At 43.9% G+C, this 24,499-nt stretch overlaps 1 protein-coding gene across 2 annotated transcripts in view; it reads left to right on the forward strand.

The window, feature by feature from the left end:
* Positions 1 to 3,831: 3,831 nt before the first annotated feature.
* Positions 3,832 to 24,499, forward strand: part of LOC138581110 (extracellular calcium-sensing receptor-like) — a 207,330-nt gene continuing 186,662 nt past the window's right edge. Inside the window, exons 1-2 of one of the 2 annotated variants that reach the window (XM_069652189.1) lie at positions 3,832 to 4,095; positions 6,209 to 6,500. In XM_069652189.1, the coding sequence (XP_069508290.1) occupies positions 3,887 to 4,095; positions 6,209 to 6,500 (501 nt within the window). In that variant the 5' untranslated portion in view covers positions 3,832 to 3,886. Of the gene's footprint in view, positions 4,115 to 6,208; positions 6,501 to 24,499 lie in introns of both variants that reach the window. The other variant, XM_069652190.1, reaches the window with a different exon arrangement.

Here is a 24,499-nt window from a genome sequence, read left to right on the forward strand (position 1 = left end):
AAGGATCAACACAGGAATCAACCTAAAGAGTAATATGCGACTCAGAATCTGATGTAAATAAAGATATAACAGAAATCAGGGATGGGTACAGGATCTTACCAGTTGATTAGGATAGCAATGTTTGAGTAAAGTCAGCACACAACGGCAAGGATAACATTAAAAAAAAGGTAGGTTAGTAGGGTAATTATACCCGAGCGGCACGAGGGTCACACTGGTTTCGGGGTGATCCACATCAGCAGAGCGTCCCTATGTGAACTTGCCAAAACAAGCTTTACTCCAATTGTCAGTCCGTGAAAGCAGAAAGAAAAGTCTTACCACTGCTGGTAGAGGAATGGTAGCAGCATATAGAAACAATAGAAATCCAGGGAAATTGCAGGTAGTCCGTGAATACAGGCAAGGTCTGGTACACTAGCAGGCAGCAAACGATGGTAGAACGTTTCGAAAAGGAGTCCGAATAAGCAAATAAGTTTCTGGTACACGTGCAGGCAATGACAATGGCAGAACATTATTTGTGGAGTCTGTTTACTTCAGCAAAGGTTTGATACATGGGCGAGCGGGAAATGATCCAGGGAGATCAGAAAAAGGAGTCCAATTAGCCAGACTGGATTAAATACCACAAGAAACAAGGAAAATGGCACTTGAAGGAGGAACTTCGAGTACCCGGCTGTAACTGTAAACAGACGCAGCTTCTTGGCTGCTGCTGCGGAATACATCAATAAGGGAGGCTGAGCTATGCCAAAGCGAGGCTCAATCACCAAGCTACAACACGGAGCTTGGTTTTCTGGGAAATGGAGTTTAGTGTTAACTTCCAAGGCAGCTGCCACCGTGTGTATAAGTGAGCGGTATTACGCCTCACCCCCTTATGGAGTGCTATAACTTTCCTGACTTTCCGGATAGCCACACTTGGGGGATTCCCAACTGCCCTAGAGAACCAAAGGGCTATGGATGCAGGGGGCAGGAGTCTAGACACAGAATGAGGTGAGCGCCGGAACGTAACAATCTGGCCCAGCATGTACTCAGTCATGGTCGCCTTCTGGTCATGCTAGTGCTTGATGAGCTCCTATCTGGCCTTCAGGTTCTGGGAGCTCCATTCCCTATACTTGGCCATCCTGGATTAAAGGCTGAGCACATACTTCACTATGTCATGGGAACGAGTTTCAGGATTGCCCTCTAATACTTCCTGCACTAGACTTAGAGGACTTGTAACAGGATGACCAAACAGGAGCTGGAAGGGACTGAACCCGACACCGCTCTGTGGAACCTCTGTGTTAGGAGAACAGGAGGCATGGCAGGAGAATATCCCATTTTCTCCTGAGTGGTTCTTCCAAGCCACCAATCATGACCTTAATGGTCTTGTTGAACCGCCCAACAAGCCTATTAGTTTGTGGGAGCAAGGCTCTGGAGAACTTATACTCATACCTATCCAACATTGCCTTCATATATGTGCATCTGAAGTTGGATCCCCTGTCGGAAATGACCTCGTTAAGGAATCCCACATGAGAAAATATCCTGATGAGATCCCTCGCAACTACGGGGGCCATGATGCTCCTCATGGGGACAGTTTCGGGTGGCATGATCAACCATGCCGATGTACTGGTTTCCGGAGGAGGTTTGAGGATCCAAAGGACCCACAATGTCCATGCCAATTCTCCCGAAAGGCCACCCAACAATGGGTAGTTAAGTTAAGGTGGCCTTGGTGGCTTTGCCACCTTGTCAGATGTTTGGCAAGTGTGTTAGGACCAGACAAATGCTTTAATCTTTGACCCCCATCTGGGGCCAGTAAAAATGGGCCAACAGCCAGGCGGTCCAAAAGTGCCCTGCCAACGGAATGTCATGAGCCAAATCCACCAGAAACCTTCTGTGGCACTGGGGAACCACCAAACGACAGCTGGGCCACACCTCAAAAGACTTGGGCTCACTGTACAGGAGACCCTTCTCCTGGTAAACCTTGAGCATCACAGGGGCTTCATCCCAGGGGATTCCCCCTGGGATAGCTTCTTTATCTGCTCAAGCAGATCTGCCAAAGTTAGACAGTTGCATTGTGCCTGGCAAAAGTCAGCCTGGCTCAGGGCCCCAGCTAATGACAAGTCACTTAGCTTGGGTAGACCGTTGAGGTCTGAATCTACTGTAAAGGCAACCCTGGGGTCATTGCATTGGGTGCTGCCTCAGCAAGCACTTCAGTGGGCGCAGGACCGCTACCTGCAATGTGGCTGTCTCTGGGCGAAGAGGTTACCCGCCCTCCCAAAGAGAATAAAACAGAGGCTGGGTCCTCTGGGCTTCTGTCCTGCCTTGTGGCAGTCATCAGCCCGTCTGACCCAAATACACACTCCCTTCCAGGGCAGAGCTGACTCACAGAAGCCGACACATGTGCAATATCAAATGGGATGTGACGGCCATGATCATAACTATCGTAAGGCACTATGCCTAAACTCTGGGGTAGCTTATTCTTAGAGATTACCCTGCCACCAGCATGGGGTACTTATGATCATCGTTGTTTGGGTACAGGGGTCATATCTTAATTGTCACCCCTGAGCTGTATGCACTGTGCTGTTGTTGCAGTGGTTGAGTAGACATCGTGTGACCTCTGAACCTGCTCTATGCTACGAGCAGAGAGGGTGCTGCTGGTCAGGCTACTGATGCAGCAGGGCACAAGTGCACTATTCTTTTGGCATGGAGTTGTGACAGAGTGTGATCTGGTTAGCAGATTACCGCTTTGGAAAATAAATCACTGCATCATTTTATGTAGTAATTAAAATTTTAAAAAAGCCAGATGGCAGTGCCTCACAGTACGATCTCTAGCTTGTTCAGTAAAATTGAAACCATTTCACTATTTTCTTTCAAGGAGAACCAGTGCGGAATGTGATATTCAGTTACATGGATGGCAAAACACTTGTGCCTCTACTCCTGCACTCAATCCCCTTGAGTCCCCTCCTCCCTGAACTGCCAGAAAACAAGCAAGAGTGAGATGTGTTTCTTTCACGGTCGTCGATCTTTGCAATTAGGTAGGTAGTAAAATAGCTCACCAGGTTATGCATCCACTTGGGATTTCTGGGTGTTACCAAGAGGGTCCCGGTGGGATCAGCCAATGGTTTTGCTCTTCATGATATGCTTTAAATATATTATTAGCCAGAGTGCTCATTTTTTCAAATGCAGGTGTGTGCACAAGACTCATCATTATCTCAGTATAATAGTATACGCTAAAATTATAGGTTTTCCCTTCTGGGGATCGTGGCTCGTCCTGATTCTCTCAGGTTATGGGTCTCCTCTATAAAGCAAGGCTGCAGCATGTTTTTGGTGTTTTTCCATATTTTCTGGACATGCCGGGGGCTACAAGCTAAGTACTCATGGCTACACCACATCCCGAGGGGTATTAGCCTATTTAAAGTAATGAATCTCTGCATGATCTGAAAAATTAAACATTATGTATGTAGTTGAGTTGGCAGTGGATCCCTATCAAATTTAATACCAGTTAGAGAAATATATGTTGCCTAGATGTAGAATGGCCATGTGACTTCCTGCTACTCCCATAATGCATTCCAGTAATCTAATGCATTTAGGAGTAGCAGTCTCTGTTACCTTGAAATGTCCTTTCTTAGCCTACACGTAAAAATGCAACCATCTGTTTACAATATATCCAGGCCCCTGAATAGATCCAACATGGCAACAGAAATCAGTGCATTTTTCCCAAATCCTAACTTGTCATCGGCCTGGGCACATGGATTTGATGTGAAATCACCTCTATGCACCGGCTAATCTGTGCAAAATAGTTACGATTACACAATGCACTGTTTTACAGAAACCTCATATTCGCTTTTTCCCAATTCCAGAGAGCAGGAGACTCGCCTGTGAGGAAGCACCTTGGCAGAGGCTCTGCGCATGAGCAGCAATGCCTCCTCTCCTGGCAGTGTACATTGTGGTGATGCAGGCAGCTCTCTCCGTGTCCGTCCAAGCAAACTGCAAGCTCTCCAGCCAGGGCCTGCAGGCCTACGCCAAGAATGGAGACACGGTGTTTGGGGCACTGGTACCAGTGCATGCGCAGATCATCCTGCCTACGCCCAACTTCCGGGAGCCTCCCTCTACTGGACTCTGTGATAAGTGAGTGACTGGCCTGCAGGTACGATTGTGTCTGGGTTCAGGGCCTGAAATGGAAACGATGTGTAGGTTTACGCGCTCTTGCATGAGGGATGATAATAGTAGCCATTCTTTAAGTTGTAGTTACGTCTACGTTGTTGTGAATTATGACGCGACATAATTCACATTTCAGAAAATGTGAGCCTGAGTGTACACGGTCGTGTAATATGTCCCTCAGACGTTGAACAATTGTAAGAAAATGGTATTAAAAGCCCTACATTGGAATATATGTTTACTCTCGGTTTCAAATGATGTTGCTGGTACCGCGCAAGCTCTCACTGCCAATCTTTTAGCATTTGGTGCACTGCACCACTTACACTGGATCCCTCAGGTGTGTAACCCAGTTGTGCAGATACACGTGGCAAAATAATTGCAAATATTTACAAGTAGATAGTAGGTTATGCCTTTTAAGAAAGTGGCTGCTTTATTAGCAGGTCCTGCTGAGGGCTTGGGCAGCAACCCATTGTACAACTGATACTTCACAGTTTGCCACGAACAGAAGATGTGACAATTGTCACTGGAAGACACATTGTTAAGAAGAGGGGTGACTTTTTCTAACCGAGCTATGTTAAATGGGTAATCTTTCCTGTGCAAATCACTACCGCCCAGGTACACAATGAAAGAACAGATAAAAGAGAGATGCCCGAGCAAAACCTCTCAACTACCACAAGAGCAAGAGAAGTCCTAGCTGAGCTGCCCCAACTTCAACCTGCCTTTCATCTAGATTACCTGTCCCCAACCTGCAAAAGCTACTTCTTGGTCCGATTTCCTACTGGACCTACTTGCTTGTCCCTGGAGGAGAGCTGCTGCCCACTGACTTTGCCACATACCCCTCAGCAGGAGCGGCATCAGGGCCATTCTATTTTTTCATTTGAAATGGGCCCCAAAGCTCTGGGGGGCACCAAGCAGCTGTCCCGAATTGACAGTTTTATGACACTGAAACAAACTTCATTAAACATGCACAGCGCACACATTGCAGCCAATCGCCTCGTTCTGGCAGTCTGTGACAACGTTCTTAGCACTCTTTGCCTTTTTATTTAGGTTTCCCTGACCTTCGCATAATTAGTAGCTTTTCAGGGGTCCTTTAGTGTTTTGGCCCCCTGCTGACTTTATATCCCATGATAATGTGCAGCTTTTAAACAACTTGCTGCATTCTTTTGACTTTATTAAAATGTAAACACCCCACTTGAGTCTCAGACTGCTTTTTCCAGCTATAAGGGGAGGGGGGGGTCCCAAACACCATGTTGAAAATCCCCACCAGCCCTGACACATCTTCAGCCAGCCCTGCACCAAAAACCATTTGTCAGACTGACCCAACTTCTACAGAACCCAGCTTTGCTACTCTGCTCATCAACACATGTAAAGACTGTCAGTAGATGTTTTACTTGTCAGAGATGTTAGATAAACTTCACATAGTCAGCATTAAAAAATAATATTGTGTTGCACTTCTGAATCCCATTAGCTTGCAAGAAACACATTTGACCCTAATCAGATCAAGCTAATTCCCTACCGCACAGCTGCCTTTCAAAGCTTGGCTTGCAAATTCCGAGTGACAGCACCAAAGGGCCATTGGTAGGTGCTGTCCATAACATATAGTGACATGGACTATCATGTCTGCGTGGTATCAATGTGGGGAGTGGGGTTGGCCAAAGGGCTTGCGTACGTTTCCCTCTTCTAATTACATTATCCTTGGCCTTAGTTTTGGCTCTGTAGGTGGTGCAAGAGTGTCACCTTATGAGGAATAATACATCAATAATGTTGTGAGCGCAACATGGCTGATACGCTGCTGCCTGCAACAACGTCACGCATGAGCTGTGAGTTCTAATTGGACGGGTGCCTACTAAATGATTATTCAACCTTGGAAAGATTTGTAAATGCAAAAGTTATAGAAGTTGTACGGTTAATTGTAATTTAAAGATACATGCAGAATTGTCTGCAATGTTTTATGCTTAAGGACATTTCATCATACTGATTTTGCACAGTAACATTAGTTTAACTGTTATTGTTTAACTCTAGGTATTGCAGTGGGTATATTTTGTGGCAGAAATTTGTTTACTTTTGTTTATTGGTTTTACAGATTTTATGTTGAAATGTACCAGTGTGCCCTTGCCATGGTATTGGCCACTGAGGAGATCAACCAAAATCCCAACCTGCTGCCCAATGTGACACTGGGATTCCGGATCCTTGACTCGTGTTACTCAGACTCGTTGGCAGCTCAGAGCTCCATGTGGCTATTGTCTGGAGAGGGGGACACCATTCCAAACTTCAGCTGCCAGCAGCCACTCAAGATGGCCGCCGTCATTGGGGATTTGCGCTCCTCTTCATCAGTTCAAGTGGCTCGAATTTTAGGCCTCAGTGGGATTCCGCAGGTAAATAATAAACAATGAATAGAACATGTATTATTTTTCACTTCAGATATTTATCAAGCAATAAGTTACCACTTTTCTGAACTTCACCATCTACAGAGTTTGAGGAAATTCTCCAAAGCCTCTAATGACTATTAAAATAATTTCAAGTGAGAAAACTGCACAATAAACCACCAATTTAATTTCATTTTACAATAATGAGGTGACTATATTATCATGTATAACTGACAGTATTTGTGATTTAGTCATCACTACAGAACTAATTTATTGCATCATTTTTGGTTATAAAAGGAAGTCGGTTGTAAGTCACAACACTGCCTGTTTTTTTGGAACCATTGGGCTATTATCTATATCTGTCACAAAACTGGGTTCTTAGTATCTTTCTCTAAACAGTCGTAATACATAGTCAACAATAGCACACAGACATTTCACGTTGTTGCAATGACATATATATGAAAACAAACAAATGTAAACTATGTTGTGTTATGCTATGTTATTTGGCATTTATATAGTGCTCCATATGTCATTGATATGACCTCAAAGCGCTTGTGGGTTGAACGCCCTCGGGGACCGAAGTCTAGGTCAGTTAAGAGAGTACAGTGTCATAGGGTGCTTGGTTGCACCCATTGTGTGTGCAGCTGATGCGATTGTTTGATGGAAGCTGCATCCTAGCATTAGGTGTAGTGGTATCGAGATCAGTCGAATGTGTGCAGTCTGGAGGTTGGACTCTGAGGCTGGGTACTGGCTGTGTTAGGCTGTGTAGGACACTTATGTGTGCAGCTAGGCTGATTGCTCGTGGGGTATAGTTGCGTTCTAGCAGGGTGTTGAGGTGTTCATGGAGAATTGTTTGTATGTGAGCAGCTAGGCCGAAATAGATCTAGGGGTGTAGCTGCGCTCTAATTGTGTGTTGATGTAGAGTAGAGAGTGAGCATAGCGATGGGAGAGGTGAGTGTCTGGGGTGGATGTTTTATTTTTATGAGCCCGCTGTTCCGGAATGCATTTACATGTATTGCAATTGCTGCGCTCAGAGTGACCTTATTAGTGAATTAATAGTCGCTTCCAGTCATGTCATTGCTCGGTATCTTCTAGAACTTTTGTTTGCAGGTTTCAGGGTATCAGTGACCTTAGAAGGTCTTATCGACATTATGGAAAGAGACAGGTTTTTAGTGCTTTGCAGAAGGTCATGTAGTCATGAGTTTGTTGAATGTGTGAGGGGAGGGAGTTCCATAGAGTTGGAGCCAAAGTTGAGAAGGCGCATCCTCCAATCCTGGCGGAATTGGAGGTTGGAATGACTAGTAAGATGGCATAGCTAGATCTTAGGGTGCGAGATGGGAGCTAGGGTTTTATCTTCTCTTGAAGGTGTGTTGGGCCGTTCTTGTGCACTGCTCGGTGACTAATGCATAAGGTTTTGAAAGTGGCCCTTCGTCCGACAGGGAGCCAGTGGAGGGTGTCGGAGAGCAGGGGAGATGTGGTCTCTGTGTCCCAGAGCGAGAAGGAGTTTGGCAGCAGTGTTTTGAGCTCTTTGGAGTTTGTTGAGTGGTTTTGCTAGTGCTCCCAGGTATAAAGAGTTGGCATAGTCCAGTCTCGACATAACAATAAACATAACAGCAGCGAGTCTGTTGGGATAGGAGAGGTAAGGAAAAATGCGTCCAAGGAGTTTGAGGTGCTAGTGGCAGGATTTTGTTACGGTAGAGGGTTAGGTCTGAGTCCATATTGCAGCCAGGGATTTCGACTATTTTGGAAAGAGTGGGAGTTGGGCCAAGGAGAGGTGGGGGGGCATGGCAGTGGTTGTGGGAGAAGGGCAGTATTGCTGTACACAATCATTTCAGTTTTATCAGGGTTCAAAAGGAGGTGGTTACTTGTCATCCATCGGTCAATATCACTGAGACAAGGTCGGGGCTAGGGTTGGTGCTTATTTTGAGAATTCTTAGGATAATTTGGGTATTGTCAATGTAGTTGTAACATGAGAGGATGCGTGCACGGATGATTCCTGGTAGAGTGGTCAGATAGAGGTTAAAAAGGCAAGCAGAGAGGCAGGCTCCTTGGGGTACTCCAGTGTTCACAGTGCAAGCAGTGGAGGCAAAAGGGGACAGAAAGGCGATATGTTTCCTGTTTCCTGTTGCTGAGGAAGGAGGCAGTCCATTTGAGTGCCAAGCCACGGATTCCTAGGGAGTGGAGGTGGTCAAGGAGGATTGAATGTTTAACGGTGTCAAAGGCTGCTGACAGATCAAGGAGAATCAGTGCTGTGCAACTCTCAGAGTCGGCCGCAACCTTGAGATCATCCCAGATCAAGATCAGAGTGGTTTCTGTTCCATGGCGCGGTCTGAAGCCTGATTGTGCGTGGTCAAGGAGATTGTTGGATTCTACGAAGCAGTTGGGAGTACACAGTCCGGTAAATGAGTTTCACAAGAAATCTGGTGCTGGAGATTGGCCTGTAGTTCTTGGGGTCAAGGGGGTTGAGGGATGCCTTTTTTAGAAGCGGTTTGACGTGCGTTATTTTAAAGGCTTCTGAAAAGGTGCCAGAAGTGAGGGACTCGTTTAGTATGGATCTTGCATGTTCTCCTGCGCAAGTAGAGGAGAACATTTCTTTCAGAAGAGCGGCTGGGCAGGGGTCGAGGGGGATCCAGAGGTTCTGCTTTCAGATAGTAGGCCTAGGAACTCATCCTACAAGATGGGTTGGAAGAACTCGAAGGTTGGCATAGTGGGTTTTGGGGTAACGGGATCTGGAGGGGTAGATTTAGCACAGGGGTTGAGGTTGGAGAATTTGGGGTTTAGGCTTGCAATCCTGTCAAATGCAGTGTTGTAGAAATGTAGCGACAGGGAGTCGCAGGGTGTTTTTGTGGGAGTGGTTTGGGCAGATGTGCAGGTAGGTTTCATGAATTCGGAGATGGTCTTGTGGAGTTTTTGGCGGCTGCTGCTGCCACAGTGCAGAATTAGTTTATTGTAATAGGCTTTTTTGGATTTCGTATCTCAGATTTGTTGTTACGGTGGTGGAGGGCGAACAAGGATCTGCTGATATCGGTTTTAGATGCTCACCATTTGCCTTCAAAAGAGTTATTTTGGTTTTTGAATATCTTCAAGTGGGGTGTGAACCATTTGGGGGATGGTCCTTTGCGTGAGGCTGCAGAGGGCGAGAGGGGGTGAGAGGAATTACTGATTCTTTAAGCCACAAGTCAAATGATTCAATGGTTAAGGGTCTACCTCAGGACAGCTTTGCTGGGGGGCGGAGCAGCAGGGCTTCGGCTTGGTCAGGGAGTACCTTGACTTTGTTCCAGCATTTGTGATCAGAAGTGGGGTCAGGGGGGGCTGTGGGAGGAGGGGCAGGTGTGTGGATAGAGAAAGGGATGGCAGAGTGGTCTGTCCAGATAAGCGGTTTAGGGGTGGATAGAGAGGCGAGGTCATAGGAGCAGAAGATCGCATCAAGCTTGTGGCCACCTGAGTGAGTTGGACCAGTGGTATGTCGGGAGAAGTGCATCAAGACTGTCGACCAGAGGTTGGGTCATGGGGTTGATGGGCATGTCGAACCAGATATTGAAATCTCTCAATAGTGTAAGGGTTGGGTGATTTACCTGAATGGTTGCTATTGAATCACGGAGGTTGTTGCCAAAATGTCTGTCGTATCCGAGGGGTATGTAGATGAGTAGGAAGCTCTGGGTAAGTGTTGATGGTAGCAAGAGTTTTATAAGAAGGGATTCAGAGGAAGCAATACATGTCTGGGTTTTGACGAGTGAGACAGGGAAACTAGGTTTGTAGAAGATTGCCACTCCGCCACCTCTGGAAGGTCTGTTGTGGGCAATATATCATTGGTTAAATCATGAAACTATACAGATACATCATGATCGTATGTGGAACGTCTGTGTCTGAACACCTCATTTTTGCCCTTTTGTTGAATTAATTATGAAATACACGTAAGCCATCAATGTTGCATTACCACACAATATATAGATCAAGAGAAGATATTTTCAGACCATTTGACAAGGTCATAAAGTTGTAGTAATGGCTTCATGTGAACCAATCTAAAATGGCCAACACTTTTCTAGACCACGTGACAAGGATTAAAGACTTGTAGTAATGACTTTGTGCCTAGTAGCATGAGGAGGCCAACATGTAGACAACTAAGAAGACATTTCCATGAGTACGTTTAGCGTTGTCTTTAATATCATTAGTCACATGTAACAGCACATTTGACTACTTTCTAATGAGTATGCATATTACCTTTTAGGTGTATGCTCTTAACATGCAAGAGCACCTTGACTACTGATCTTTTAGGTAGATGCTGAAAACATGGTCAGCACAATCATTCTGTTTGAAGGAATCTATGGAGAAATGTTAGAACTGATACGACCTGAACAAATGATTCAGTAGATTTATATTGTTTCTTTTAATTGCTTCCCACTTTATTTAATTTGGTGGGTAATATACCCCCTTTTCGAACTGATTCTGTATTTTGAACAAAGTTAACAGCCATCCGATGAAAATACCTTTTGAACAAAGAAAACAGAACAGTGATGAAAATAGGTACGTTTCACCCCTAAAGTCCTAATTTATTTAATATTAATGCATTTACTATTCAAATGTTTCCCACTTATGTTTAACTTTTCTTTTCTCCAAATAATGATACAATGGGAATGACCAGGTACTACACAACCAGTATGCCGAGTGCTGAAGCCTGATGAAAAAAAGAGTGTTGCATGTAGATTGATGCATAGTATGTCACTCTTCACCCCAGCGGATTGGAGAGGGCAATAGGAAATGGAGCCAGGGCACAGTGAAGTCGGAAAAGGCAGCATAGAGCGTAAAGCATGGGGGAATGGGCTAGTCAAAGTGGGGTGTGGGATGCATGCCGGAGAAGGGTGATGTGGGGAGAGAGAAAATGACCAGGAATAACGGGAAAATGAAGGAGGAATCTAACAGAGTTTTGTCCTTACTGGGTATCCCTCTGTAATATCACTTTTTTGTGTATGCAACGTGGACCTAGATATAACTAAGCACACATAGATCAGAGCTTCCCTGCATAAACATGACGGCTATGGTGACTAGCACAGCAAACATATGGAAAAGTATTTCCCCTGTTTAGAAATGTTAGGTGCAGTGGTTGCTTCTTTTCGGTTTAGTCGGCTTACTTGTGGAAACCCTTACCTGCATCTCTTTTCCTTACTTTAAAACATCTGGAGTTTAGGAGGAAACAGAAGGCCCTATTGTTTCCACATTAATTAATTTTCCATCTTGTTCCGAGCAGATTTTCCTAGCATTTTTGGTGCTGGACTGCCTTTGTGGGTGAGAAAAAGACTGATATGCAAATGGACATTTCTCCACTGCGAAGGGTGCAGTGAGCTTAAACGTGGCTGTAGACCCTCTTGAGTGGAAGGAATTCCAAATAACAGGGTATTTGACCCATGTTCTTTCTCAGTAGCAGGAGCTCTCACAAGCCTTTGTAACTTTGTAATACTGAAACCCTAAGTAACACGGGGTAATCCAGATGTGGACCCCTTGCTCACTGTGTCTTAGAGAGGCTCAGCTTCACCTCACTGATGAGGCCATACTAGGCTGAAACACGTGAATGGGGTTGCTGATGGTACTCTTGTTCAGAGGAGATTTGCCTAGCATTTCGGCGCTGGACTGCCTTGTGGTTGCGCCAAAGACTAATATGCAAATGGATATTTCCTCTGTAAGGGGTCAGTGAGCTAAAACGTAGTTGTAGACCCTCCTAAGTGGAAGAAATTCTATAGAACAGGTTATTTGACTCATGTTCTTAAGTAGAGGAGCTCCCACGCTCCTTTATTATTTATTGAGGTGATTATGCTAGCTCCAAGATGATTTTTACAAGGTGATATAGACTTTGCTATATAAGCCTTCTTACCATATCATACCATTATTTATATAACCTGCCTACACGGCCCGAGGAGCAGGAGCTCCAGATCACTGCAGGAGCAGTGATACGCACACCGGAGTCCGACCTGAGCATGATGCCTTTATTTAGGTACGCCAGAGGGCTATACCTCGCCATAGCTGGCCGACATCCAAAATTGCATATGACATGTGGATCGTGTCGCAACTACATCCGAAGACGTTGGGTTATATTCCTATCGCCACCACCATTGCTGAACACCAACTGCACCAGCTCGTATAAATAGTGCCTCCATCGTTCGATACGATGCTGGGGTCTGTGCTAAGATGGCTGCCACAATACAGCGAGTCGTAGCTCAGCTATAGAGGAACTTCCCCTCTGTTCCCCAGAGCCGAATTGGTTGCTTGGCACCATAAGTGCACCAATCCTGAGCTGGAAGGCGTGAGCCGGCCCACCGCTCTAAGGACCGCACTCGAAGGACTTCACCTGTCCTGTGCCTGTCTGTTGCCGTCCGGACCGTCTTCCGGGTACTCTGCATCTGTTACGGCCACCACCGCATGAGTAAAATCCTCGCTCACATTACTCAAGCCCACTCTCCACCTTCACCTGCCACCCCCCTGTCAACTTGCATAATCCGACTCCCTAGCCATGTTCAAAGCGCCACTGCCGCTATCCCACTGCCGTAGCTGGACTCATCCTCTGACTCTACCATAGAGCGTATTCTCTACTGAACAGTCCCGAACTACCCACATTGTATGCTGCACTATGAAAACAGCATTAACCAAAGGCGCTGCATAGATATCTACACGCTATACACGTGCCCGTTCCAATCAAGCCTGGAGCAGACGTGTCTAACATGTATGCAAAGCCCGGACCTTGCCTTTCATGCTGTAGTAGCCTTATGACTTGTCCTGAGCCAATTGTCTTGCCATTGATAACATCATACCCAATGTATTGGTTGATGCCCTCGCTATATTGATCTAATACATTATGATACATGTATTGTAGTTGTGCAACACCATAATAAGGCCTACATTGCCTCACAGCCTGCTTAGCATTAGCCACTGTATCTATTGCATTGCCTAGTCTAAATCAGCTTATTGGATGGTATGCATTGCACTAAACCCTTCTCAGCACTAGACTTCTGTACTAGAATGCCTTGGATTTTTATCTCATAACTGTCCTGCTTAGTCCACTTCTAAACTTGCCCTATGATTACTGCATGGTTAATCTATCTTGAGTATTAGACCGTTCCTTTAGGCTTATTACTGCTGACTCTTGTACAACATGTATTATGCTTTGTCGCTAGGCACTGGTGCCACAATTTGGGATCAGCCGAGGTACCCAACTACTAGACCACACTGTATGTTGGCTTAGCCGTGCCACTATATTGATGAAGTACATGTATTTATGCCTCCTATCACTAGACCTCTACTGCTAACATAGTTTCCTGCTAAAGTGGGCCTTGACACTGCATTACTTTTGCTTCACCATATGTAATAGACCGTACTGATAGACTCACATATTTCACTACGATTGAGCTAGTACTTGTATCTTGTTCTTTGCCATTAGACCTACTGTTGCATTTTGGGACTTGCCTCTGTACTTAAATACCAGGTCACACTATACTAGCGAGGACCAGCCCTCGCTACCCAGCACTGACTAGTACCCAAACTCACTAGTCCCAGTATTCCACTTGATTATATTGGTTACCTGTCCACCCATAGTACACTATGTACCGTGCATATCAAACCTTTGGACCACTCCCACTACTGTGCCTTACCACTGTATTCACATGCTGCACATTAGGCACCAAACCTAACTGGCCCTGCACCTCTTCTCACCTACCCTTGTTTGCAACACACCCTCACACTATGGAATCCATAATTAATATGGCTGGAACTAATCAATACTTGAATAACCCAGCTTTATGGATCAAACACTTTTCAATCAAACCAACACCTAACCAACTATGCTCCATTAACTACAGGAACCTAAGATTAGGCTCTAGACTTACCCTTAGACCATCACACATCCCCTCGCTATCCACCTTTAAACCTTGCCATTACTCAAGTGCACTTACTCCCACTGTCACAAATAAAAAACCTGTGACTCACAACAATACTCTGCACCAGGAAAAAAAGACACCCTGATCAAATATGCCCTTGTCAATGCTATATCTATCCCAGCTCATGCGCTAGACATCGCTGACTTTATTGAAACTGAAGCCCTGGATATCATAGCCAGTGCGGAAACGTGGCTACATGCAGCATCTGGCCCTACCCTATCCATAGCAGTACCAGAGAATTATGCCATCATTAGATGCAACAGAGACTCCCCCCTTTCCAAAGGCGGAGGCGTAGCCTTTATCTTCAAAAGATCTCTTAAACTTAGACAAATCCCAAACACGCAAATTGACTCTGCTGAGTTATTAACAGTCAAACCTCAACTATCTCCTAATCAAACAGCTACAATGCCCTTACATACAGGCCACCAGGCCCGATTACCACCTTTGCTGAGGATATATCAGCCCTCCTTACAGCCAATATCAAGCCTAACTCCCAAATCATTTTACTTGGTGACCTCAGTCTAGGTTATCAAGATCCCAATGACCTGGTAGCTCGAGACTTAGCCAACTCACTAGGAGACTCAGGCTTCACGGAACATATCCATGAACCTACTCGCAGCAAAGGAAGAACCTTGGATTGGCTCATCAATCTGAATTGCTCCATCAATCTTGGATCTGTCACACCATGGTCAGATCATCACAAAATAACTTTCACCATCAAATATAACCTTCACAGTCTCAAATCAAATCCTGCACGGTCTATCCACACCAGAAATAAGAAGGACATTTCCAAGGAGAAACTTCTTCCCTAATCCTTCCCCTTCTTAACAAAGCCTCTCTGACCTACTCTGACCCTACTGCCTTAGTAGACACTTACAACCAAACCATACTGAAGGCATTAGATTCTATAGCCACTCTCAAATTAAGGAAATCTAAACCTTGCGCTCACCTTAACTCTTGGTTTATCCCTCAACTAAGAGATTTACGCAAAGCCAAGAGAAACGCAGAGGCACACTCGAAAGGCCACCCTACAGAAACCAACAAAAATATTCTAAATACGGCATCAACTGCATACAAAGATGCTATATTCCTAGATAAAAAAGATATATACAATAAGCGCATTTCTCAGGCTGAATCCAACACCAAAGAGCTCTTCAAGATCCTCAAATAACTTGAATCTCCGATAGCCCCGATCGACAATTGCATTACTGATACCACATGGTGTTCTAACATCCAAAAAGCGGTTCTCGAGAAAATCTCCACATTGCAAACTAAAATCAACACCAAAAAATGCAGCCTTCCAACATACCACCTTTCCTACCCCTTCACCAACAATCCTACCGTTCATGCACACACGATCAAACTTTTCCATTTCTCCCCACTTTCCACCTGGGAAGTGGAAAATATGATCAGAAAGATTAAACCCTCCAACTGCCAAGGCAATGCATGCTCCGCCCTAATCATTAAAGAGGCTGCCCACAAACTAGCTCCCTTCATTACCTAATTTATTAATGCTTCCTTTAAATCAGGGTCGGTCCCTGACATCCTTACGGACACCTGGGTCATTCCTCTAATCAAAAAACCTACCCTTGACCCTAACAACCCTGCTAATTACAGACCCATTACCACTGTGCCCTTTTTACTGAAAATTCTGGACCACGCAGCATATCTCCAAATACAGCTCTACCTAGAAGCTAACAATCTCTTGGGTCTTCGCCAATCGGGTTTCCGACCTAGACACGGAACAGAAACTGCCCTAATCGACTTAAAAACACAAATTGAGGATTTAAAAGATAAGGGCAAACTGGCCCTACTACTCTTGCTTGATTTATCAGCAGCTTTTGATTTGGTGGACCATCAAATCCGTTGCCACCACCTCAAAACTGTTGCTCATTTTTCAAAGGAACCCACCTCCTGCATTAATTCCTTCCTGGCAAACAGAACTATGAGGGTTTTCTCACCCACTGCTTCGGCAGAACCATTACCTGTACTATGTGGTGTTCCGCAAGGGTCTTGCGTTTCCCCCATCCTTTACAACGTATTTACTAAGCCACTCTTTGATATACTCGACTATCTGGTGTCAACTACACGAATTATGCCGATGATACCCAGATACTCGTCCCTATCACGGGTGACCATGTATCTGATTCAAACACACTTGACAAGGTTTATGCGATTATCCAGGCCTGGATGGCTCACCATGGGCTTTGTTTGAACGACGAAAAAACAGAGATACTTTTTCTAGGCTCTCGCTTCAGACTGAACAAATTGGACCAAGCCTTTAAGGCATTCAGCATCGATGGGAACACCATTAATGTGTCCAATGATACCAAAATCCTTGGTATCTATCTTGATTCCACCTCATCCTTCAATGGACAAACTAATGCCGTGGCCTCAGCAGCAGCCTATGCAAACTTATAACAGCATGCAGACCTTTTCTCCCTACTACTAATTGCATCGCCCTCGCCAGAACCCTCATAATGTCTAAAATAGACTACTGCAATGCTCTTTACCTTGGTACTAGCCTCAGGAATATCAATAAATTACAGGTAACTCAAAACAACGCCATTAGGGCTGCCCTTAACATTCCCAGGAAATCACATATATCTGACCAGACGTAACCTCCTTTGGCTCCCTGTCGACTAAAGAATAGCTTTGAAAACACTCACTTTGACTCATAAGTGCCAAGTGAACTGCGCCCCTGAATACTTCTCAAACCGTTTCTTGGCTCACACATCTACACAAACTCTGAGATCTACCCAAGTCCACTCTCTGCGGATACCCATATTTAAGCTGCAAAAAGCAGGGGGGGGCAGCTTCCTAGTGCTGGCAGCTAAATTATGGAACACCCTCCCTACTATACTGAGAGTTGAGCCTTCCTTCCACTCCTTCAAGCATAAAGTCAAGAAATGGCTCCATGAGCAGGATTTAGCTGCCGCTCACCCATAACTTCCCCGCTGTATGTCATATTCCAATAGCATTGTTATGCCATTGCTGTAAACTATGCAACTGTATAAACTTTTATGTATATTGCATTTCTGTGAATTGTAACTATATAACTGTATATACCTATATGTAAATTGCATTTCTACTGTATGCATGTTCCACCAAGAACTGTTCATTCTTTTGTAATGTATGTAACCAATATAACTACAGAATGCGCCCTGATGCCTACGGGCCCGGATGCGCTGTACAAATAAAACAAAACACGGATTATAACATGTTATGGCAATAGCAATAAAACTAGATACAATGTGTGCAAATTGGTATTGGCATAGTTGATCTATTACGATTTGACCGCATCTTTTTGGCCGAATTCCATAGGTCAAATGGTATATTTTAATTAAAAAAATAGTTGTGGGTTGGGGTAAGGGAATAGGTTGAGGTGGGAGGAAGTCGGGGGAGGGGGTGTGCAGGCATCTCCCCCCGCATTATGGGAGGGTTGGGGGATCTCCCTCAGCAGTAGGTAAAAAAAAAGGTAATAGGTCAATTTATTTAGGTCAAACAACCCATATCTGTGCAAATTAACTCATTCCATGCCAATCGGAAGGAAGTGATCCCAAGAGGCATCTAAAGCATGTTCCCAGTGATCAGAAAGTATGGAAGCAGGGGAAAGGCAAAGTTCCAAACAGTTTCTGCATTAGAATTTTTTTAACAAGAGGGACAACATTCAAACAATCTAAATCGGACATAACAACCATCTCACTCACAAGAATTCTCTTTTGTTGCTGATCCTCAAAGAGATAAGTTTTCTACATTCATGTTTTTTTGGTTTGAGTTTATTGGGTATTTGCATAAATCCCTACCCTATGCATGCCAGATAAATATTGCTATGCAGTGTCCATGTTTATTTTAGTGTTTTCAGTAGTACATATGGTACACACACTTATTGCTCTTAATGGATTTATTTGTGAGCACAGCATTCAATTTGTTTGAAATAAAAATGAAACTAATAAGCCATAGAAAAACGTTTCTGAAGTGGACAACATTTAATTTGGAAATACAAATAAATGAAGATGTAAATAAAAAGCAGGCAAAGAGATTGCTTGGACCTATGTTCGGGGAACAATGAATAGGCAAACATGAGACTTTTTGTTGCACAACTAACTCAGAGTTTTACGCAGAAACTAGTCAACATTTTGACTGTTGAATCACTGAGTTATACAAATGAAATTTACCCTGCAATGCCAAAATTAAAAGAATATTTCAGTACAGTGTCAATGTTTATTTTAGTGTTTTTAATAGCACAAGGTAAAAACATATATGTTGCTCTTAATGGCTTTTTTGTGACCATAATATTACATTTGTTTGAAACTAAACTAAAACTGATTAACCATACTAAAACTTTTCTGAAGTGAAATAAATTTGATTTTGAAATAAATATCTATTTTACCACTTCTATGGTAATCTACGCAAATCTCTTTCGCTCCATTCTACTGTCTCAAACTGACTTTCTGCTGTGCAACTCTGGATGTCTTCCCAAGTTCTTCTCCTCCACGCCTCTAAAACCAAGCTTCTCTTTTCTCCCTGACATCTGCCTCCCACCCCTATCCATCCTCCTTCTCTTTCATTTCGCCTTCTTTTCTCTACCTCTGCTCGCTGCCTAACCGTTACCTTTGATCCAACCCTCTCTTTCTCCTTTCATATCTCAAGCACTGCCATTACTGTTGCTTCTTTTTATTCAACATCCATTGCACTCATTCTTGTCCATCCTTCCATGCCACTAAGCTTCTCATCACCTCTCTTGTCCTATCTAGTATCGATTATTGTACTGCCCTTCTCCTTGACTCCCTGCTTCCCTTCTTGCTCTCCTTTGTTCTGCCTAGAACTCTCTGGGGAGGAAGGATAGCTCAGGGGCTACGCGTTTGTCTTGGAAGCAAGACAATGCACTGCTACACAGGTTTGAATGCCACTTCTGTTCTTAGAAACCACTCCCTTGTATTAAGTGCATTATAAAAGAGCAATTATAATTGGTCTGGCTTCCATTCTCTTGTTCCTTGGTCCTCTATTACACCCTCTCTGCCACCATCTCTCTTCTTCCCTTCAACGCTCACATACTTTTCCACTGTCTTTGAATGCATTCATGGTCTTGCACCTCTCTTCTTTCCTATCTAATATCTCTACTCTCCTACCCACTCTTTGCTCTCCCAAAACCATCTCTTTCTCTCTGTACCTAAACCTCCATGAACTTTCACCCACACCCACTCCTTCATTCTGCTTGCTCTTTAGCACTGGAATTCCCTTCTTTTCTCCATCCGCTCATCCTCTTGCTTAACACTTTACAAACCTGTCTTAAAACTCACCTTCTCTCAGCCCTATCTAAAAACTACATATGTTCCCATTTTGTCATTTCTCACTGTCCAAAATTGCTTGTTTCCTACCATTACTATTGTATCATGTTTTATTAATCTGTTCAGCGCTTTGGTGGAAGCGCACGATTAATTTGAATAAATACAAATGCAAATACAAATATAAGTGATAAAGAAGGCACTGCATGCACTTGTTTTCGGGGCTCCATAAATAGGGGGACATGATGTTTTTTGTTGCACAACAAATTCAGATTTCTATGCTGAAACTAGTACATATTTTGACTGTTGACTAACTGGGTTATACAAAGGATATTTGCCCTACAGTACAAAAACTACAATATACCTGCAAGGACCTACTGGATCCAATCAAAGCCACAATCTGCTCAAAAACAGCAGCTTCACCTGAATAATTTTAAAATGGAGGCACTTAAAACGCATGATTCTGAAAAAATTGTAATCGTTGAGACATTGATACAATCAAATAAAGGCAATTAACAATATGACCGAGTCCAATTACAATCACATAACACTTATATTTCCTCTGCACTGCATGATTTACCAATAGCGAGGTCAACGTTGAAGCTTTGGGGCAAATATGGCATACTTAAGAAGACCACCAAATTCAAACCTCCCGATAACGTGATAGCAGTCCTGTCAGCTCGATCTATTATTGCTCCTACGCATGTTGCAGACTTAGCATATCAAAATGTAGCAACAGAGTTGCCAGTGGGGTTGAAAAACATGCTTACATTACCTAATTTATCTTTAGGGGAAAACCTAACTGAAGATCTCACCTCATACTCTTTAAACACCCTGACTCATTCCACACACTCACTCATAGAAATGCATGTTCATTTTATACCCGATCACTGGCTTTATATCCTGTAAGAAGTCTCATGCATGATTAAAGGTATTCACTATATACATTTTTCATTCCTAATGTTGACAGAAAAACAATGCTGCATACGGAGAGATGCACACAAATCTTCTTTACACTAATTAAACGATTTTAAAAGAGGAGCCTTAGCTAATCGATTCAGTAATATTCAAATCTTTCGAATTTTCACAAGTTCGATAATGTCAAACATTTCAAGCTTTTTTCAAGATTATATGCAAAGCCAGACAATTTGAATGTTGATCACTCTTTGGAAGGAATTTGGAATGACAGTTAAGGGCTCAGACTGTTCTGATTATTGTAAGAGAGATGTAACCCAAAAAACGAACGACAAAAAGAATCCAAATTCCAAATAATCACTGCACTTCTTTGCAAGGGAAAACAAGTTTCATTACACGCAACAAGGGTCTCAGATGGTCCGATGGAACCGAACTGACACAGAGCTCGTCACACCTCTAGAAGTTATAAGTTATATAGTGAGGAATCATACATCTGCATACATAGGTTACAATGTTATCACACAAACCTCATTGGCTACCACATATAGGACATGCTAATGGACTGTATAGTCCCTGGACTGATTGGCCACACCTTATCTAAACCAATTCCCCTAGACACATGGCCCACTACTTCGTCACTATGCAATCCAGGTTTGGGATTGACCACTAAGCATATTGATACATTAATAAATCGTGACCATCATGTTATGTGCACCCCTCTGATCCAGACACATTCAAAGTAATGTGTCAAAGTCAACTCTGCTTTGATAAGACAATAGGCCTTCTCATCATAGCACATGCTGCAGCATACACAAGCTGCACCCCCTAACCAGACACGTCTCACCCATATCTCCTTCAAACCCTGTGTGCCCAGTAATGATGTGACCAGGGCACCACTCTTGAATCTGAATTTTAGGGATTTATTTGCTTTGGTTATGAGTGCACTTGTAATTCATATGGGATAACTGGTTCTTGGGTGAGGGCAAAAGTGCTCTGAATCTTCTTCGCCTAGCCTATTGGCATCACAAAACCAATCAATCAATCAAACAAGTTTATTCGGATGTATAAAAAAATCCATTAATCGGATGTATAAAAAAATCCATAAAAAGACAAAAATACACATTAATACACATATCCGAATTACAATTCCATAAAAAGATAAAAATCAGTGGACATTTCAAAAGACAACATACAAGTAAAATTAGCTATCAAATGATTTCCTATACAGTGGTTACATTAAAAGTTAGATAATAGGATCATGCAGAAAGCAATACTCAAACATTTGTCCCATTACAGATATTATTATACTTCATAACACTAGCTTTCACCACCTTGCAGTTTCAGTAAACTATTTCTGAAGTACATTGCTGTTTTCAAGAACGTCAAAAGAGCCCAAGCTGTTTCGGCACTCAAAAGAAACACAAGTGCAGCCCTGTGTGAACAAATCGCTGTCTTCTTGAGGGCAGGAATCAAGGTCATTTTGCGTATGCCAACATATCCTATCCTCTCGAAAATTACCACAAACCGGGCAACCCGCTGAATCGGGAAAACCCTTCCACTTGTAAGTGTTTCCTTGCAACCGAAGGCAATCAAACCGTGCCCTCGTAATCAGCCACCTATCCTTTTTAAACGGGCTCCATATCAGATATTGCTGTATTCCAGTAAGCCTGCTAATGCTAGTGAAATTGGCCAGATTTGTGGCCATACTCTGACAAGATTCTTTTTCTTACTGCAATATCTCCCAGCGTTGCTTTGTATACTGCCCCCTCGCTCTTAGTTATAAGTGAGGCAGGCGGAAAGAGGACACCTAAATTAACTTCACATAAGAGACATAAGCAAGCCAGGGGATTTTTTTCCAGCCAACTTTACCCAGCACAGTGCGTATAATAAAATGACAAAGAGAAGCATGCTTATTGGCCCACGACCAAAGCCAGAGTAAAAAAGGGGCCAGTGCCCACTGGTCCTCCCAAAACTCCACACCCAGTTCTCTGTGGATGGCTATTCCAGAGACACTGGTCGGGAGCCCTAGCAGGTTTTTGAAGAATTTGCTCTCTTTACTCTGGATTTCCGCCACATTCTGGAAGCCCCAAATGGCTGCGCCATACATAGTGGATGCCACCGTTTGAGTGCCATAGATCTTTACAATCCTATCCAAAGGCTGGCCCCTACACTTTGACATAAATCCAAAGATTCTGCCTATCTTTTGGCTCATTTTAACAGATTGTTTGGCCACATGGTCCCTGCCATTTAAGGCCTCTGAAAAACTTATTCCAAGATAGTCAAAAGCCTTAACTCTGGGTATAATTTCCCCTGCACAGAGCATAGGTTTCATGGGCACCGGACGTTTTCTACCTACGCATGCCATTACTGCTGATTTCTTTATATTTATTTTTAGCCCAAATTATCCATAAATGTTGAATAGGCATTGATCAAAACCTGTAGAGCCCTTGGTGTTCTTGCTAGTAGAACTGTATCGTCCGCATAGGCCAATACTGGGAACTCCCTTCCCCCCAAAACCAGAAAATCAGCCAATATATCGATCAGGTCCTGTGAAAGGCCATTAATGTAGAGGCAGAAACATATAGGGGCCAATACGCAGCCCTGCCTCACACCACACCCCACCCGAAAGCAGGCCGTACAGTGCCCCCCTGGGCCACTGCGTACACAGGCCTCGTTATCTGTGTGGAGGTCAACCAGTACCCGCAATATATCCCTGGGGCACCCTAAGGACCCAAGCACTGGCCAGAGCTTCGCTCTATCTACTTTAGCAAAGGCAGTGCTTAGGTCCATAAAAGCCAGATAAACTGCCTCGCCCCGACAAAAGACTGAATTGGCCACCAACAAATAACTATTAAGGCTCTGTTCTATTGTGCTCACTCCCGGGCGAAACCGAAATTGAATATCCGAGAGAATTGACTGTTCCCCAATCCAGGTTTCGATTCGGGCCAACAGTATTCTCCCAAAAATTTTGAACGAGGAGTCCAACAAAGATATTGGCCTGTATGCACCGGGGCTAGAAATATCCCCCTTTTTAAAAATTGGGAAAATTATCGCCTTCTTCCACGAGGGCGGATATTTCCCCGATTTTAAGCATGCATTAAACACCACAGTCAAAAGTGGAGCCCACAAATCTACTGGATCCTAGAATAAGTCCAAAGGGATCATATCCGGACCAGGGGCTCGGTTATGCGCTTGGAGCTTAAATGCCTTTTCCGTCTCCTCCACCTCAAACTTTAGGCATGGCCCTACATGATCTATTATGGCCTCTAGACGTTCTGACCCAAACAGGTTCCCAAAATGAGTTAGCCAGGCCCCTTCTTCCACATGAGTACCACTTCCCACATTAGACCAACACCCCTCCAGCCCACTTTTTACATATGCCCAAAAAGCCTTCTGGTCCCCTTTCATGGCGGCATTCAAAAAACCTTCCCAGGCTGCCCGTTCTATCTCAAGTGTCCTTCTCTTTAGCTCCTTTTGGTAGGTTTTCCTATCTTCGGCAATCTCAGATCTACTACTAGTCGGGTCCTTTAAGGTTATCAACAACGATTTCTTCGCCCTTTTGCATGCATCATCAAACCATCCTCCCTTTATTACGTTGCCCTTGGCCTTTGTAGCTATGGTGAATTTAGATGTGAGGGCAGCCATCAATTCTACAAATGTCTCTACAGTTACCCTCGCAGATTGATGATTGCCCAAGATGTCCATCACAAGGGATTTGTTCTCACTAATTGAAATGTAGTGTAACTCCTCCTCTAGGATAGTACCCCATTTAATTCTTCTTGAACCAATGGGTGCTCCCAACCGTGGGCTAGGGGCTATAACCTGCGATGCCCCTTCCCCCAACAGACCCTTAAGTATTAGACAAATGGGCAAATGGTCATTA

The sequence above is a fragment of the Ambystoma mexicanum genome, chromosome 3p, assembly GCF_040938575.1.
Source record: "Ambystoma mexicanum isolate Mex_15411 chromosome 3p, UKY_AmexF1_1, whole genome shotgun sequence".
In the NCBI taxonomy this organism is placed as follows: Eukaryota; Metazoa; Chordata; class Amphibia; order Caudata; family Ambystomatidae; genus Ambystoma; species Ambystoma mexicanum.